The following is a 15358-nucleotide window of genomic DNA, read 5'->3' as shown; positions in this document are numbered from 1 at the left end:
ACAAATTTTTGTGCACCAGGCCTCTAGTAACTACATATAAAACATTTATTTGGACTGACTTCAGGCCAACTTTCTACCCTGTCATTAACCAAATGGAGGAGCTGCTTATGCAAGATTCTGACCTGAGGCTGGAGACCGGATATTCTTCCAGTCGACAAAAGAAAACCCGTCTGACCCCACCCAGCTTGGAAAGCTCTGGCGGCTATTGAACCAATCAAAGGCTGCCAGATGCACTTGAAAGTCAATCAGAAAGCCTCCCACCCACTCACTAATCAAATTCTGTCCTAAGACTTCCTCTGTTTACTCGACGAACCTCACTCTCCTTTCAAAACACCCCAAGTCTCTGCCAGAAGGAAAGTTATGGTAGCTGACTTCCCTACTCCAAGAGCTAAACACACAAGCTTTAGGCAGTTCTAGAGAGGTTCTTTGTCTTTTTGACAAAGCACAAACATACTCTTATCCAGATTTGCAATATAAATTTGCATGTTGGGTTACCTCCAACATGATCAGAGGTTGCCAGATTGTGGGATCCAACACACCTCACTTCCAGCAGCCTCTCCACCCAAATGTGCCCCTCCTTAAAACGGGGATGGGGGTGGGGGTGAGGTCCTATGGGTTGTGCCTCTGGGGTGAGTGGGGATTTGGGGGGAAGGGAGCTCTTTTCAGTTTGTGGTCTTTTTTTCTGAGCTGCCTAAAGGTTAACATTCTATAGTTAAAGATTTATTATCTGGGCTCCAAGACTGTTCTTCACGCAACTGACTGTAATGGGAGGAAGTCCACATTTCTGTAAGAAAAGATGCGCAGCCAGGGGAGGTCCGCAGAGAGAAGTCATCTAGATCTTGTCTAAGAGGACCACCTAAGAAGGTGGAAGAGCCTCTTAAAGGAAAAGTGCCAGCTTTCTGGGTGCTGGCTAAGGACAGAGTGACTGCCCAGTTGACTGGAAGTGCATTTTTTCCCAGCAGCCTCAGGAGCTGCAGGCCTGGCTCAGTGCAGCCGCAGCCTCCCCGTGCTCCCTTCCTCTGAGAGCTAGCCTGTCTCTCCCCCATTTATTTACTGTGTCCAGGCAGATGCTGATACAAGTCCACTGTGTTCCCCAAATACCAAGAGCATATATTAATCTCTCCAACTGGTCCCAGGAAACTTCCTTTGGATTAAGGTACCCTCCCCAATTCCTATCTTGCCATTCACATTAATGTAGGTGGCTTTTGATAGGAGAAAAAATGGTAGAGTTAGTGTATAAGAAACTAGGGAGGGAAGAGACTAAGAAAAAATGCCAGTGAGTCAAAAAGGGACATTTAATTTGGCCTAGGGCCAAATCCCACAACTCCTACTGTCCAGCACAGAGGAGCAGCAGCCCGCAACAGTTCCCCTGCCTCGTGCTAGTTCCTTTCTTGCTATTATGGTCTGCTTATCTTGACACACATCTATCTGGTTCTACCATAAGCCTGGGGGTGCAAATCCCAGCTCCCTAATTCTTACAGAAATCAGGGAGGGAGAGCCAGTGAGCAGAACATATAGTCTGATAAGAAGGGTTAGTGGCAGGAACCTGGTTCTTTAAATGCCCTGAGCAGAAACGCTCCACACAGACCAAGGGGTGGTGGGAGCAGGGGCAAAGGAGAAGAAGCAGGAGCCAGCAAGGGGTTTTCCCAGGTGATGCCTGATCTGAATTTTAGAGGAGATTCTGAATTTTGCAAGGCATAGAAAGTGGGGGTGATGTTTGGGTATGATTACCAGATCCTGACCATCCTATCTAATAATAGACAAACATGGTAATTGACCATACCTTCGCTATGCCTCCCATTGGTTAATCAGCACGATATGCAAATTAACCACCAACCAATTTGGCAGCTAATTTGCATACTGCAGGCAGGGCTGGACAGTGCAGCCGCCAGCGCGAGAGAGCTGCCATCCAGGCCCCCGTGTGCGACCCCAGAAGCCGCTTGCCTGCCGCTGTGATCGGATCCGATCCCGGGCAGAAGGCCAGCCCCAGAAGGCCCAGAAGCTGCACAGAAGCCGCACAGAAGCCGGTGATTGGGGGGAGATGGGGGTCCCCTGCCCAGGCCTGACACCTCTGGCGGAGGTGTCAGGCCTGGGCAAGGGGCCGATCTGGCAATTGGAGGGTGATGGAGTTGACGCCTCTGGCTGAGGTGTCAGGCCTGGGTGAGGGCGGAGCTGGTGATTGGGGGGAGATGGGGGTCCCCTGCCCAGGCCTGACGCCTGGGCCAGAGGCGTCAGGCCTGGGCCGGGGTGGACAAGCCGGCGATTGGTGTGAACTACAGAGGAAACACCTTTTCTGACTGCTCATTGGCTAGGCTCCCTGTATGCCACTGGTAATATTCTTAGTAACTTGGGTAATAAGAATCCAAAAAAGTGATCTAGGTTTTTTCACCACACTCCTGGTGAAAAAAATGAAGGTCCGCTGCTGGAGGGCTAAGAAATGTCATATCCTGCCCTAGCCAGTTTGGCTCAGTGGATAATGCCTTGGCCTGCCGATGGCAAGGGACTGGAGTCCGTGTTGATGAAAAAACCTTGCTGGCTGCGGTGACTGGCAGTGGCTGCAGCAGTGGGTGATGGGGCTGGTGCCTTCCCCTGATCAGCCCGGTCGCCTCCCAAAAAGGGAGGCCAGACTGCGGCTTAGGCCCACTCCCCAAGGGGAGCAGGGAGTGGGCCTAGGCCATCACTAGGACATGCCCTGAGGGCTCCCAGTATGTGAGAGCGGGCAGGCTGGGCTGAGGGACACCACCCCCAGTGCATGAATTTTGTGCACCGGGCCCCTCATCTATATATATAAAAGGCTAATATGCAAAGTGTCCCTGCGGGAGTTCAACCAGGAGACGGGGAGTTCTATCACTCACTATGATGTGCACTGACCACCAGGGGGCGGCATGGAATGAAGGAAGGCCCCAGCCGGCAGCTGCCAGCCGAGGAAGGGAGACCCCGGCTGGCAGTGGAAGGCCCTGATCAGCCCTGATCACTGGCCAGGCCTAGGGACCCTACCCGGGCATGAATTTCATGCACTGGGCCTCTAGTCTTACAATAAATAAAAAATAAAAGAAACCCAGCAAATTAAAATTCTTCAACCTGATGAAAATCATGTATGACATATTTAACAATAGCATATTGAATGCTTTTTCTCTATGATAGTTAATGAACTAGAAATGTTCACCCACACTAATTTACTGGATTGTAACATTTTGCAATGTATCAAAAATATGAGTATTTGATGAGTAAAGAAATGGATAGATAGAAAAGTGATAAAGCAAATTTAAGAAATTATTAATTATTGACTCCAGGTGGTAGGTGTGTGCATGTTCACTCTGTAATTCTTCCAACTTTCCTGTATGTTTGAAAATGTTCATAAAAAGATATTGGGGGACCGGTATGCAAAGTCCTACATTAGAGAGTCCTATTTATCTTTAACTCTGTGTTTTCCAAACTCCTTTTTCCACCAAGCAAAATTTTTAAAAACCCTAAGGAAAATGTAATCAGCCCTGCAGAAATGCTCTGGAAAACATTTCCTATTTAGATTTAGTCTACACCCATTTTAATTTTTTTAAGCAAGAATGATGTGCCATATCCATTGCTGCATAATGAACCACCTCAAAATACAGTGGCTTAAAAGAACGACCATTTATTATTTCTCATTGTCTCTCTTCAGGTGGCCTTCAGGTGGTTTTGTCTAGACTTCCGCAACAGCATCACTGGCCAGGCCTAGGGACCCCACCCGGGCATGAATTTCATGCACTGGGCCTCTAGTCTTACAATAAATAAAAAATAAAAGAAACTCAGCAAATTAAAATTCTTCAACCTGATGAAAATCATGTATGACATATTTAACAATAGCATATTGAATGCTTTTTCTCTATGATAGTTAATGAACTAGAAATGTTCACACACACTAATTTACTGGATTGTAACATTTTGAAATGTATCAAAAATATGAGTATTTGATGAATAAAGAAATGGATAGATAGAAAAGTGATAAAGCAAATTTAAGAAATTATTAATTATTGACTCCAGGTGGTAGGTGTGTGCATGTTTCTGTAATTCTTCTTCCAACTTTTCTGTATGTTTGAAAATGTTCATAAAAAGATATTGGGGAGCCTGTATGCAAAGTCCTACATTAGAGAGACCTATTTAACTTTAACTCTGTGTTTTCCAAACTCCTTTTTCCACCAAGCAAAATTTTTAAAAACCCTAAGGAAAATGTAATCAGCCCTGCAGAAATGCTCTGGAAAACATTTCCTACTTAGATTTAGCCTACACCCATTTTAATATTTTAAACAAGAATGATGTGCCACATCCATTGCTGCATAACGAACCACCTCAAAATACAGTGGCTTAAAAGAACGACCATTTATTATTTCTCATTGTCTCTCTTCAGGTGGCCTTCAGGTGGTTTTGTCTAGACTTCCGCAACAGCATAATGGCCAGACTCCAAGAGGAGGAAACAGCTGTAAATTCTCTTAAGGCGTGGGAAGATTCTCAGAATGTCACTTCTACATTCCACTGGTTAAAGGAAGCCAACAGCCCAGCCCAGATTCAAGCAAAGAGGAAACAGACTTCATTCACCTCCTGGTATGAGGAGCAGCCTGGAGAGAAGGGGAAGTGATGGGGGTCATCTTTGGAGATGATCACAGAGGACATTTGGTGCCAAACTTTCCATTGAAAGCACAAGTTGTCTGCCTTATTAAAGATGTTTAAAATTTACAAATGAATGAGTTGCTGTTTATCTTGCAAAAGCAAGCTTTGATTTTTAGATTAGAGCTTTGTTTGTTAGGTAGCAAACTTCAAAGTGCACTGAAGCATTGATTTGAGGTAGAAAGTGTCCTGTACTTGAGAATCAGAAGATCTAGGTGTCTATTTGACTGCGATTTTTCCAGCTGGGGAACGTGGGCGAACACTTAACCTCTCTTAACCTAAGTTCCCTTGTCTGTAAGGTGGTGTTATTTAACTCACAGAATTTTATTTCAGGCTAAAAAGAGACAGAGTTCTTTCATGGTTCCCAGAGAGCAGGTCTCAGGGAACTGGAACTGGAACCAGAGCAGTTCTGAGGAATCCTCAGCAGGATCTGAGTCTTCACTCCCCCGCTACACTGTTCATGTGTGCTTCCTATCATTAATGACTAGTTCTTCCTCTCTACCATCAGTATTTCCTCTTTACCACATAGTTCTTGATTTTTCATCCTCTCAGCCTGCCATGAAGCATCATGGTCAAACCTCATAGTCAAGTCGAGGCACTGGCAAACGTGGTCCTGTGAGTCAAAGGTGGCCTGCCACTGCTTTTATAAATACAGCTTTATTGGAACACAGCCAGACTCATGCATTCACTATTGTCTGTGGCCTCTTTTAGCTACAAAGGCAGTGTTGAGTGGTTGCAACAGAAACAGTGTGGTTCACAAAACCAATATGGCTTTTTATTTTTTTTAAATATGTTTTTATTGATTTCAGAGAGGGAGAAGGAGAAAGAGCTAGAAACATCAATGATCAGAGAGAATCATAGATTGGTTGTCTCCTGCATGCCCCCTACTGAGGATGGAGCCCACAACCCAGGCACCACGTGCCCTTGACGGGAATCGAACCTGGGACCCTTCAGTCTGCAGTCCAACGCTCTGTCCACTGAACCAAACCAGCTAGGGCCCAATATGTCTTTTTAGAGACAGTTTCCTGATCCTTGGTCTAGATTCATGGCTCCTGTCTCTAGGCATTCGTTTAGCTTCTGCTCTCACTACCTCATTCTTCAAGTATTTCCCAGTCCGAGTTCCTAGAAGAGAGAGAATCAAATTCCTCTGAAATCCTAATTCCTCAGTCTGAAATGAAATTGAAGGACATCTTCTTTTCATGCCAGGCCACCTCCCCAGCTATGGTGAGGCTGTATACAGGTGACATGTTCTCTCCCAGGTTATTCAGTCAATTGTGGCAGAGATGTAGGTGACATGGAGTCAGTAAAACACAGCTGCCTCAGAGGGGTGAGGGCATAGTGGGCACTGGTACAACTGAAAATGGAGTTAAATGAGCTAATACATGTAAAATTACATGGTAATGTACTGGAGCCATATATTTATAAAGTGTCCAAAGTACTTTCCAATTAAGATCAATCTGAAATGAAATACATGCCCCTGAGGTTAAATATATAAATCAGTGACAAAATAGGATCTATAATAATGAAAGCATAATATGCTAATTAGACCTGACGTCCTTCCGGACCACCTTCCAGATGAAGCCAGGGCTGCTGCCAAGGGATCGAGGCACCACCATGGCTGTGAGGGAGGGATCAAGGCAGCCACTGCGGCTGCAAAGGCTTACTCTTGCACAAATTTCGTGCATCAGGCCTCTAGTGTAACATTAGAATTCAATTCATTCACAATACTTTAGCTCTAAGGAATAATAGGACATATATTATGGTGTTATTACATGAAATACCATTAACATTTCCCAGAAGACAAAAAGTAGGTGAAAAAAAGACTAAATGAGAGGAGATATTAAGATCGGATGAGCATTGGCACTAGTTAGATGTGAATGATCTTTCTTATTTAGAAAATAAAAACCTCAGCAATGTGTTCATTACTAATTATGTACTTTCTTGAGGACAAGGAACTAGTAACAGAGTTTTGTAATAACCAGCACTTTAAATAGGTTATTCTTCCAAGCTTTACCAACTGGAACTGTGCCTGCTGGGGTTGCTCACATTTAAGGCTGCCTTTCACACCACAGAGCATGGCTCCAGTTAAGATCCCATGTGGAGGAGACCACGCCAGTTTTGCAAGGCTTCTAATCCTTCTAGGAATGCAAAAGGTATGGCACTCAGAGTACACTTTAGAGAGAAATCTGACAGCGTTTTCAATAAAGAAACTTTACAAAATTTTCCATGGGAAAGAAACTTAGAACCATGCCTACACGTACTAGCCTAAACGAATTGATAACACAGACAAATAAATTCCAAAATAACTTTTATTACTATATAAAACCAAGTCAAGAAAAAAATAGGTGCATATTTTTTTCTACAAAATTTTAAAATACTCAGGTTATTTAATATTTTCCCATAAATGTGTTGAGATAGAAAGACAAATTCACACACAGAGATATTTTTCCAGGTACCTTATAGGAATAAAGAGTAATAGTTTTCTTTCTTCTCTACTTTCCTATGTGTAGCTCTAAGACATAGCAGTTACAGTTTTCTGTTGTAAACCTGAAAAAAGGACTTTCCAAGAGAAAAATTCTATCATGTTGCAATAAAACTAGCAGAAAGCTCTACTTCATCTTTGAGCGTTTAGATTTGGCAGCTGTGGTCAACCAGTATTGCACTGGAATTTCTAACTCGGCTGGGAAAGACCCTAATTAAAACAAGACACCCTCTTTACTTTGTCCTTTAGAAAACATAAACCACTTGTCAGTATCCCTTAAAAGGTGCAATTGCCTCCTTTGTCATTTGATTGTAAGGCCTGCAATGCTGTTTCTCACCATCACAGCTCAAATGTAACCACACAAAGAGAAGAAAGAAAAGTCCCTTGGAAGGTGGACTCAGTTTGACACAAGGAGCATAAGAAGCTGCACACTTGATAACATTAAATCAAAATGCATATTCATTTGAGCTTCTCAATAAACCCTTCAAGAGAAAAGGCGTTAGTGTGGATTTAGATGAGTGTTAAAATAAAACTTTCCCCCCTGAAATTAGATTATGGGGTAAACCAAGCCAGATCACCTCTGCAGATGACAGAAGCTATAATTGTTTGTGGGGATCTCAGTCACTGTTTTGGAATTGATACCTAAGGCTTTCTTCTCCCCTATTCTTTCTTGTGGGCTTTTTAATGAGATATTTTTGGGCGAGATGCTTTAGGTAGAAAATATTAGCTTTTGAAAGATAAAGGTGCAATTATCTTTAGAATAGGAAGCCCATTAAAAAAAGTCTCAAAGAGAAAGTTTTTCTAGGTATATTTTGCCATGCATTGTTTTCATAGAGGCTGAGAAAGAACGGAAAGAAGCTCCTATAATATCTGTAAGATTACCCTCACATTAGCCAGAAAGAAAGACAAAAGAAAGGGCTGAGATGAGGGGTGCTCAAATAGTTTGCAATGGAGCAGAATGTTCTAGTACCAAACCCATAATTAACTTTTCACTAATTACCTCTTTCTTGGCCTGTGTAAAATGGAATGGCAGTTTCAACTTTTGAGGATCTCACTGACCCTTCCCCTCTAAAACTCCTGGAATTCTGTACCGCTCCATGTAATGAAGTATCCATTTATCACATGTCTCTGTGTGACAATGGAGTTCCTCTTACTTAGCACAAAAATTGTAGCCTGCTCTACCGATATGAAACTGACACTATTACCAATTTTGGAAATAGAATTACATAAGAAAACAGTGTTTCAGAGAGGGGATTTTGAATGGCTATCCATGAAGCTTAAGGGATGTGGTGGAGTGTATTCAATATTCAATCTATAGAAGTAATTACCAGTTATCCTAAGAGGAAATCCACTAAGCACTAAAAAAGTCAAATGTATTTGCTGTAAAACTGTAAGGTTTTTATCCGTCTTAAAGTGCTCCAGTTTAACATTGCAGGGAAACCGAAAATCGACCCGCACATGAAAACCATCACTTCAGCATAGACACTGCTCTAGGTTTTAGTTTAAGTCAGCCCCGAGAGGTCTCCATGCATGAAAGTTGTCACCTCTGAGTCGCAATTCACGACTGAGAACACAAAGCTCAAGGTATCCCCTAAAATTCCAGGCAAGTCTGGAAGGACCCCAGCTGCTGCCCCTACAAAGGGCAGACCCTGAGGTAAGTCTCTCTCTCCCATCTTCCAACTGAAAACTGTCCAGCAGCTAAGATCATAAAGAACAAAAATCTCAATTGATTATCTTGAAAGCTACAGATGTTCTTGCCCAAACTTCCTCTGTCATCAAGACACAATTTTAAGAACAAAGAGGCATCAAGGTAAACCATGGCTTGTTGGCTGTGCAAGGGCACCCAGACCTATTTCCAGGCCCTTTTCCTTGGTTATCTGAGGAATTTTGGCAAAAAGAGCCAGAAGGTAACCATTAACCATGCCACTGCACTCCATCAACAGAAATTTATTCAGGGGAGGGTCAAAGCAGGTGCAGATTAGTATAAAACAGAAAAAAAATGGCATAGTGAAGTGGTGAGACTCATGGACTGAGGAGCCAGACTGGCAGGTTTTGAATCTTGGTTCCACCACTTATGACGTTGGGGCAAGTTACTAACCAGTTCGAGCTTCAGATCTTTCATCTATAAAATGAAGATAATCATAGTCCCTACCTCATAAGGTTTGTCTGGAGAGCGAATGAGCTAATATCTATAAAGTGCTTAGAATAGCACCGGGCACACAGTAAGTGCCATGCAACTACTTAAAAAATAAAATAAAATAAAAACAGAAACTGGAGAAAAAGTGCTCTGTGAGGTTTGTAGAGCAGTTGGTGCTGCTTAAGAATTCAGGCACATTCTTGATTTAATTGGGTTTGGAATCTGGATCATAAAATATGCCAAACCCCAGGGAAGCCTTGGGACTAAGTTGAGTTTTGGAAGAACTTCTGGGGCTGCCACTTTATCAGATTTACCAACCGACAGATGCAGTGTGAGCATCTGCGTTCTGCAAGGCACAGGATGCTTCGGTCCTCAATAAGAGGTAACAGAACCACAGTTTATAGGTGCTATCATTTCCAGGGGTCCTCAAACTACGGCCCGCGGGCCACATGCAAATACAAATATTGTATTTGTTCCCGTTTTGTTTTTTTACTTCAAAATAAGATATGTGCAGTGTGCATAGGAATTTGTTCATAGTTTTTTTTTAAAACTATAGTCCGGCCCTCCAATGGTCTGAGGGACAGTGAACTGGCCCCCTGTTTAAAAAGTTTGAGGACCCCTGATTTACACTGACCATCTCCTTTCCAATGCAGGTAAGTTCATAGGCCTCATTCAGTACCAACTCTTTCAAGAAATCCTACTTTATGATTAAAACAATATAAACTCTATGGAGCTCAATCATCTTATGGCTAAATAGGAGACGCTAAACTGCAGGGCTAGTTTTTTAAAAGCAAAGTTACATGTCTACACCTCTACATCTTACATGGTGGACTTCTGACCACTCTCGTCAAGGGCAACGTTTCTTTTCCTGGCTGCTGCTTCATTGTTTAACTCTGAATCTGATTTGTCCGTGTTGCCAAAGTTGATTGCCATGGAGCCTTCCACTCCCTCTGGAGTGCCTCCGTTTGGCTGAAGACGGAGAGAAGCTGGTTCTTTAGGACGTTTCCACTGTGGTCTGGTGACTATCCAAAACACGAGGGCCCCAAACACCAGAATCAGAAGGCCCAGGGTATTTGCAAAAACACCTTCTGGTGGGAATGTATCATAGCCGGGTGTTTTCCTACCAAAAAAATAAAAGAGAGAGCTAGAGTCAGTCCACTTACAAACAGAGTGAGACAGCAACATGCCAAAGAGTTTTGAATTTATCTGCTGAAAATGCACACTGGTACAGCTTCAGTGTCAATTCCCTTAAAGCTTGATAGTAAGGGGAAATTTATGCTATCATTCACTCAGTGGAATAGTATGATATTGTTAAAAAAAACATTAATATAAAAATAATATAGCTTCTGGAGCATCTGTATCACTTAAAAAATGAAAAAAGGATGATACAAAAATGTACATACACCATAATTGCAATCAATAAAAACATGCACATCAAAAATATTGTAAGGGCATGCATAATTTCAATAGTTGTTTTAAGAGTAGTACAACTTGCCCTAGCCAGTTTGGCTCAATGGATAAGAGCGTCGGCCTGTGGACTGAAGGGTCCCAGGTTCGATTCCAGTCAAGGGCATGTACCTTGGTTGCGGGCACATCCCCAGTAGGGGGTATTCAGGAGGCAGCTGATCAATGTTTCTTTCTCATCAATGTTTCTAACTCTCTATCCCTCTCCCTTCCTCTCTGTAAAAAAAAATCAATAAAAAATATATTTTAAAAAAAAGAGTAGTACAGCTTGTTGGATTTTTGGTCCTTCTTCAAGCATTTAGTAGTATTATATTGTATAATATAATAACCTGTACTTATATACAATGTTATATTGTATTATAAAATAAATGTTTTTAAGAATAAATATTTAAAATTTTTAATGTTTTAGTATTTTTAAAATTTTGTTATATTTGATTACCTTTTCCCAATGAATAAGTATTTTCCATTTATAGCTTAAGTATACAATTAGGGAAACTATGTCACTTACAGGGCAAATATCAGTTTCTCAGTCACTCCCATAAGGGCTGTTGCAATCACTGTTCCAAAGATGACAAGTCCAGAATAAGCATGTAGGGGCATGAGAAATGCTCGGAGAGAAAGTGGAGCCCAAGGAAGCAGAAAGACGAAAAAACCTAGGAGAAGCTAAACATCAAAAAGTGCAATGGTTATCATTTAATTTTAAGTTTTAACTATAGAAATTTAACATTATTATTTAAAAGCAATCTGTGCAAAATGAGAAAATATTTCATATAGAACTAAGGACATAAAATGAAAAGTAAGTTTTCCCACTCCAGTTCCACTAATCCAAGGTAACATCTAACATCATCTTCTAAAGCAGCGGTTCTCAACCTGTGGGTCGCGACCCCTTTGGGGGTCGAATGACCCTTTCACAGGGGTCGCCTAAGACCATCAGAAAACACATATATAATTACATATAGTTTTGTGATTAATCACTATGCTTTAATTATGTTCAATTTGTAACAATGAAAATACATCCTGCATATCAGATATTTACATTACGATTCATAACAGTAGCAAAATTACAGTTATGAAGTAGCAACGAAAATAATTTTATGGTTGGGGGTCACCACAACATGAAGAGCTGTATTAAAGGGTCGCAGCATTAGGAAGGTTGAGAACCACTGTTCTAAAGCATCCTTCCAGAAAATTTCTGTGCCTTTATAAACAAACGTGCGCGCGCATGTGCATGTGTGCACACGCGCACGCATATTTGTTTTGCATATTGTGCTCTTGGATATCTTTTCATAGCAACACATGATTATCTAGTTTATTCTTTATAAAGGCTAATATTCTATTTTGAGGATGTAACATAATTGATTCAGTTCTTTATGCGTGTTCCTGTTTCCAGTTTTTTTGCTATCATTACATTAACAAGGCTACATGAACATTGCAGGTAAGTAGCAAGGACAAGGACAATTCAATAAATGGTGCTGGGGAAACAGCTTACCCATATGGAAAAAAAAAAAAGAAGCTGGATCACAACATCACATCATACACTAAGCTAATTCCAGATGAATTAAGTACTTAAATATCAAAGCTAAAACGTTAAGACTCTTGACAGCCAGTGGTTCTCAAACATTAGTGTGCATCTGCGTCACCTGGAGGGCCTGTGAAAGCACATTTTTCTGGGCCCCACCCACAGTTTCTGACCCAGCAGGTCTGGAGTAGAACCTGAGAACCCATTTTGAGTTCAAGGTAGAGAAGGTTTTCATAAACAAGTCACCAAAACAGAACACAATAACCTTAAAAGAAAACATGACTCGTGTTTTATTAAAATTGAGAATTGATTTTAAAAATACTAACAAAAGAGGAAAAGTACAAGCTTCAAATTGGAAGACATATGCAATACATATAAAAGGAATTTGAAACAGAACTACAAATGTTTAAGAAAAGGAAAAAAGAAACTTTTTTTTTTAATGGGCAAAAGACACGAACAGGTGTTTCTTAGAAGAGAAACAAGTAATCGGTGAAATAAACATTAAAAACCACAAGAAGACATCATTTTATACCCACTAGCTTACAATAATTAAAGCATTTGAACACAAGAGTAATACTTTTATGTCAACAAAGGAGGTTTAAACCTGGGGGCGGGGCCATTTGAAGAGGATGCATGTTGACAGGGATGTGCCATATGGGGACTCTTAGACCCTGCTGGCAGGAACAGAATTGGGATCAACCACTTTTGAAAACAATTTACCATTTTTTTTTTAGGCTCCGTCTATAATTCCACTCCTAAGTATACATCCAGAGAAACCTTTGCATATGAGAGCCAGGAAATGTGTATCTGAATGCCAATGTCACAGAGAATAATTGAAAATAACCCAAATGTCTAATAGCATGAGAATGAGTAAGTAAATCTGTGGTATAGTTATACAATGGAACACAAAAGTAAAAATGAATGAACTAGAGGAAACAAGATAGTTGAATCAGTACAATGAAAAGAAAGGTTGCAAAAGAATTAAAACATAGTTACATTAGACTACATATATTATGAGACTTTTAAAAGTTAAAGGAAAACTAACCAATATGTTGTTTAGGGATTCACAGTATGTGATAAAATTATAAAGGAAAACAGAGAGTGAGAAAAGAAAAAAAAAACTTCAGGAAAATGGTTACCTTCAGGGGTTGGGATAGGTGGAGAGATGTGGGATCAAGGTGGGTAGGGATTCTATGTTTTCCAAATTAGGTTGATGGTGGAATCATGGAAATCAATTTTATTATGATACATAATTTCAGTATACATACAAGAGGTGTTTTGTTGAATCATCACCTGATGATATTTTACCATTAATTTTTAGAGAAAGTGGAAGGGAGGGGAAGAGACAGAGACAGACTTGGGGGATGGAGCCTGCAACCAAGGTATGTGCCCTTGACCAGAATCAAACCTGTGACCCTTCAGTCTATGGGCCAACACTCTAACCACTGAACAAACCACCTAGGACTGTGGTCGGCATACTGTGCCTCGAGAGCCACGTGCGGCTCTTTGGCCCCTTGAGTGTGGCTGTTCCTAAGCCTTAGGAGTACTCTAATTAAGTTGATCACAATGTACCTACCTATATAATTTAAGTTTAAAAAATTTGGCTCTCAAAAGAAATTTCAATCGTTGTACTGTTGATATTTGGCTCTGTTGACTAATGAGTTTGCCGACCACTGATTAGGACAAGAGTTTGTTATTTTTAAAAAGTGATCCAGAGGCTAGATCTTACAAGTAGAAAAGAAGTCTACACTTGAAATGCTTTATGACCCATAGATATACAGGAGGAAGTGTATTGCTTGTATTGTTTTCCTGCCTGCCTCACCATCCCTCCTTCCTCAAGGGACACAACCAACTTTGTGGGTGAAGTGCACAGCAGTGTGGCTGCGTAAGTGAGCCACAAGCAGGCTGCAGCTCTCCACCCACAGTGGCAGCTAGGAGAACCTCCACTTAGAACTCTTCTAGTTCAGAAACAGAAACCACTTCCCCTTTTTACTCTTAACCTAAGAAATCTGGTAGAAACACATCTCTGTCAAAGCTGTATTTTTATGGCTCCTTTATTTTTTCAACTAAGGATGTGGAGGCAGGAGTCTTTGTGAATCATAAAAAGGACAGAGCTGGGCTCCTATCAAGGGTGAAGAAAGCAAGTTTAGAATTGGTTTCTTTCCATTGGGAAAGGAAATGTTTTTTTCATTTAATTTCTTCCTGAGCACACCTGGGTGATCTGTTCTGTCACTTCTACGGACAAGAAATGCAAATACTTAAAAACAGCTTTTATGCAATAACAACAAAAATAAAGCTGGAATGTAGTCATTTTTTCCACAATAGGAACAGGAAGCCATTCACCTGGCTCCTGAAGGAACAGCCAGAAGACACCAAGCACAACTCGAGTGCTCACAACTGTGGTGAGGAGATGCCGTTTGCTTAATTTAGCTTAAAAAGTCATGTATGTGTGATTTGTATGTAACATATGTGGCTTACTTCTGTTTCAAACAAAAGAGCTACACATTCAAGTCAAACAAGATATAGTTTAAAAATTAATAATCCCCCAACTGACCCTACCCACCCCCACAGTTACAGCAGTTTGGTATATATTCCCATACCTTTCTTTGAACATCTATGCATATATGCTTTTTTCCTCCCCCCTCCCATTTTCTACACACACTACTCTTCAGTATTGTTTACACTGAAGTGCATACCATGGATTTCACTGCTGATCAGTAGATATAACTACATTCTTTGTAATCTACACTAATAAAAGAGAAACATGGTAATTAGCGTACGACCGCTACCCTTTTCATTGGCTAATCAGTGAGTATATGAAAATTAACTGTCAGCCAAGATGGCGGCCGGCAGCCAGGCACTGAAGCGAGCATGAGGCTTGCTTGCTGCGGACTCCAACGTTCCCCGCCTCACTTGCCGGCCTCTCAGCTGCAACTCTAAGCAACTATGTACTATGTTGCAAATAAGAAGCTAAACAAAACACCAGAAACCGGCTTCCATTCAGCCGGGCTCGGACCGCAACATTGTATCGATGTTTTCAGCAGCGAGGCCTCAGAGCTAAAGCTGGCCCAGAATAAAAAAAAAAAGAAAAGAAAAGAAAACAAGGAGCGGTTGG

At 41.3% G+C, this 15358-nt stretch overlaps 1 protein-coding gene across 6 annotated transcripts in view; it reads right to left on the bottom strand.

Annotated features, from left to right (window-relative positions):
- The window catches only part of LOC102257342 (cytochrome b reductase 1), a 35603-nt gene that overhangs the window by 6243 nt on the left and 14002 nt on the right, over nt 1-15358 (bottom strand). For 4 of the 6 annotated variants that reach the window (XM_014545753.1, XM_014545758.1, XM_014545765.1 and 1 more), the window contains exons 3-4: nt 11233-11387; nt 10084-10380 (exon numbers count right to left, since the gene is read on the bottom strand). In XM_014545753.1, coding sequence (XP_014401239.1) covers nt 10084-10380; nt 11233-11387 — 452 coding nt within the window. Of the gene's footprint in view, nt 1-5627; nt 5764-9884; nt 10381-11232; nt 11388-15358 lie in introns of those variants that run through there. The other 2 variants (XM_014545772.1, XM_005857572.2) reach the window with 2 other exon arrangements.

This window comes from Myotis brandtii, unplaced genomic scaffold (assembly GCF_000412655.1).
Source record: "Myotis brandtii unplaced genomic scaffold, ASM41265v1 scaffold112, whole genome shotgun sequence".
NCBI lineage: Eukaryota > Metazoa > Chordata > Mammalia > Chiroptera > Vespertilionidae > Myotis > Myotis brandtii.
The sequence above is the reverse complement of the archived record's forward strand: the minus strand, read 5'-3'. Positions and strand labels throughout refer to the sequence as shown.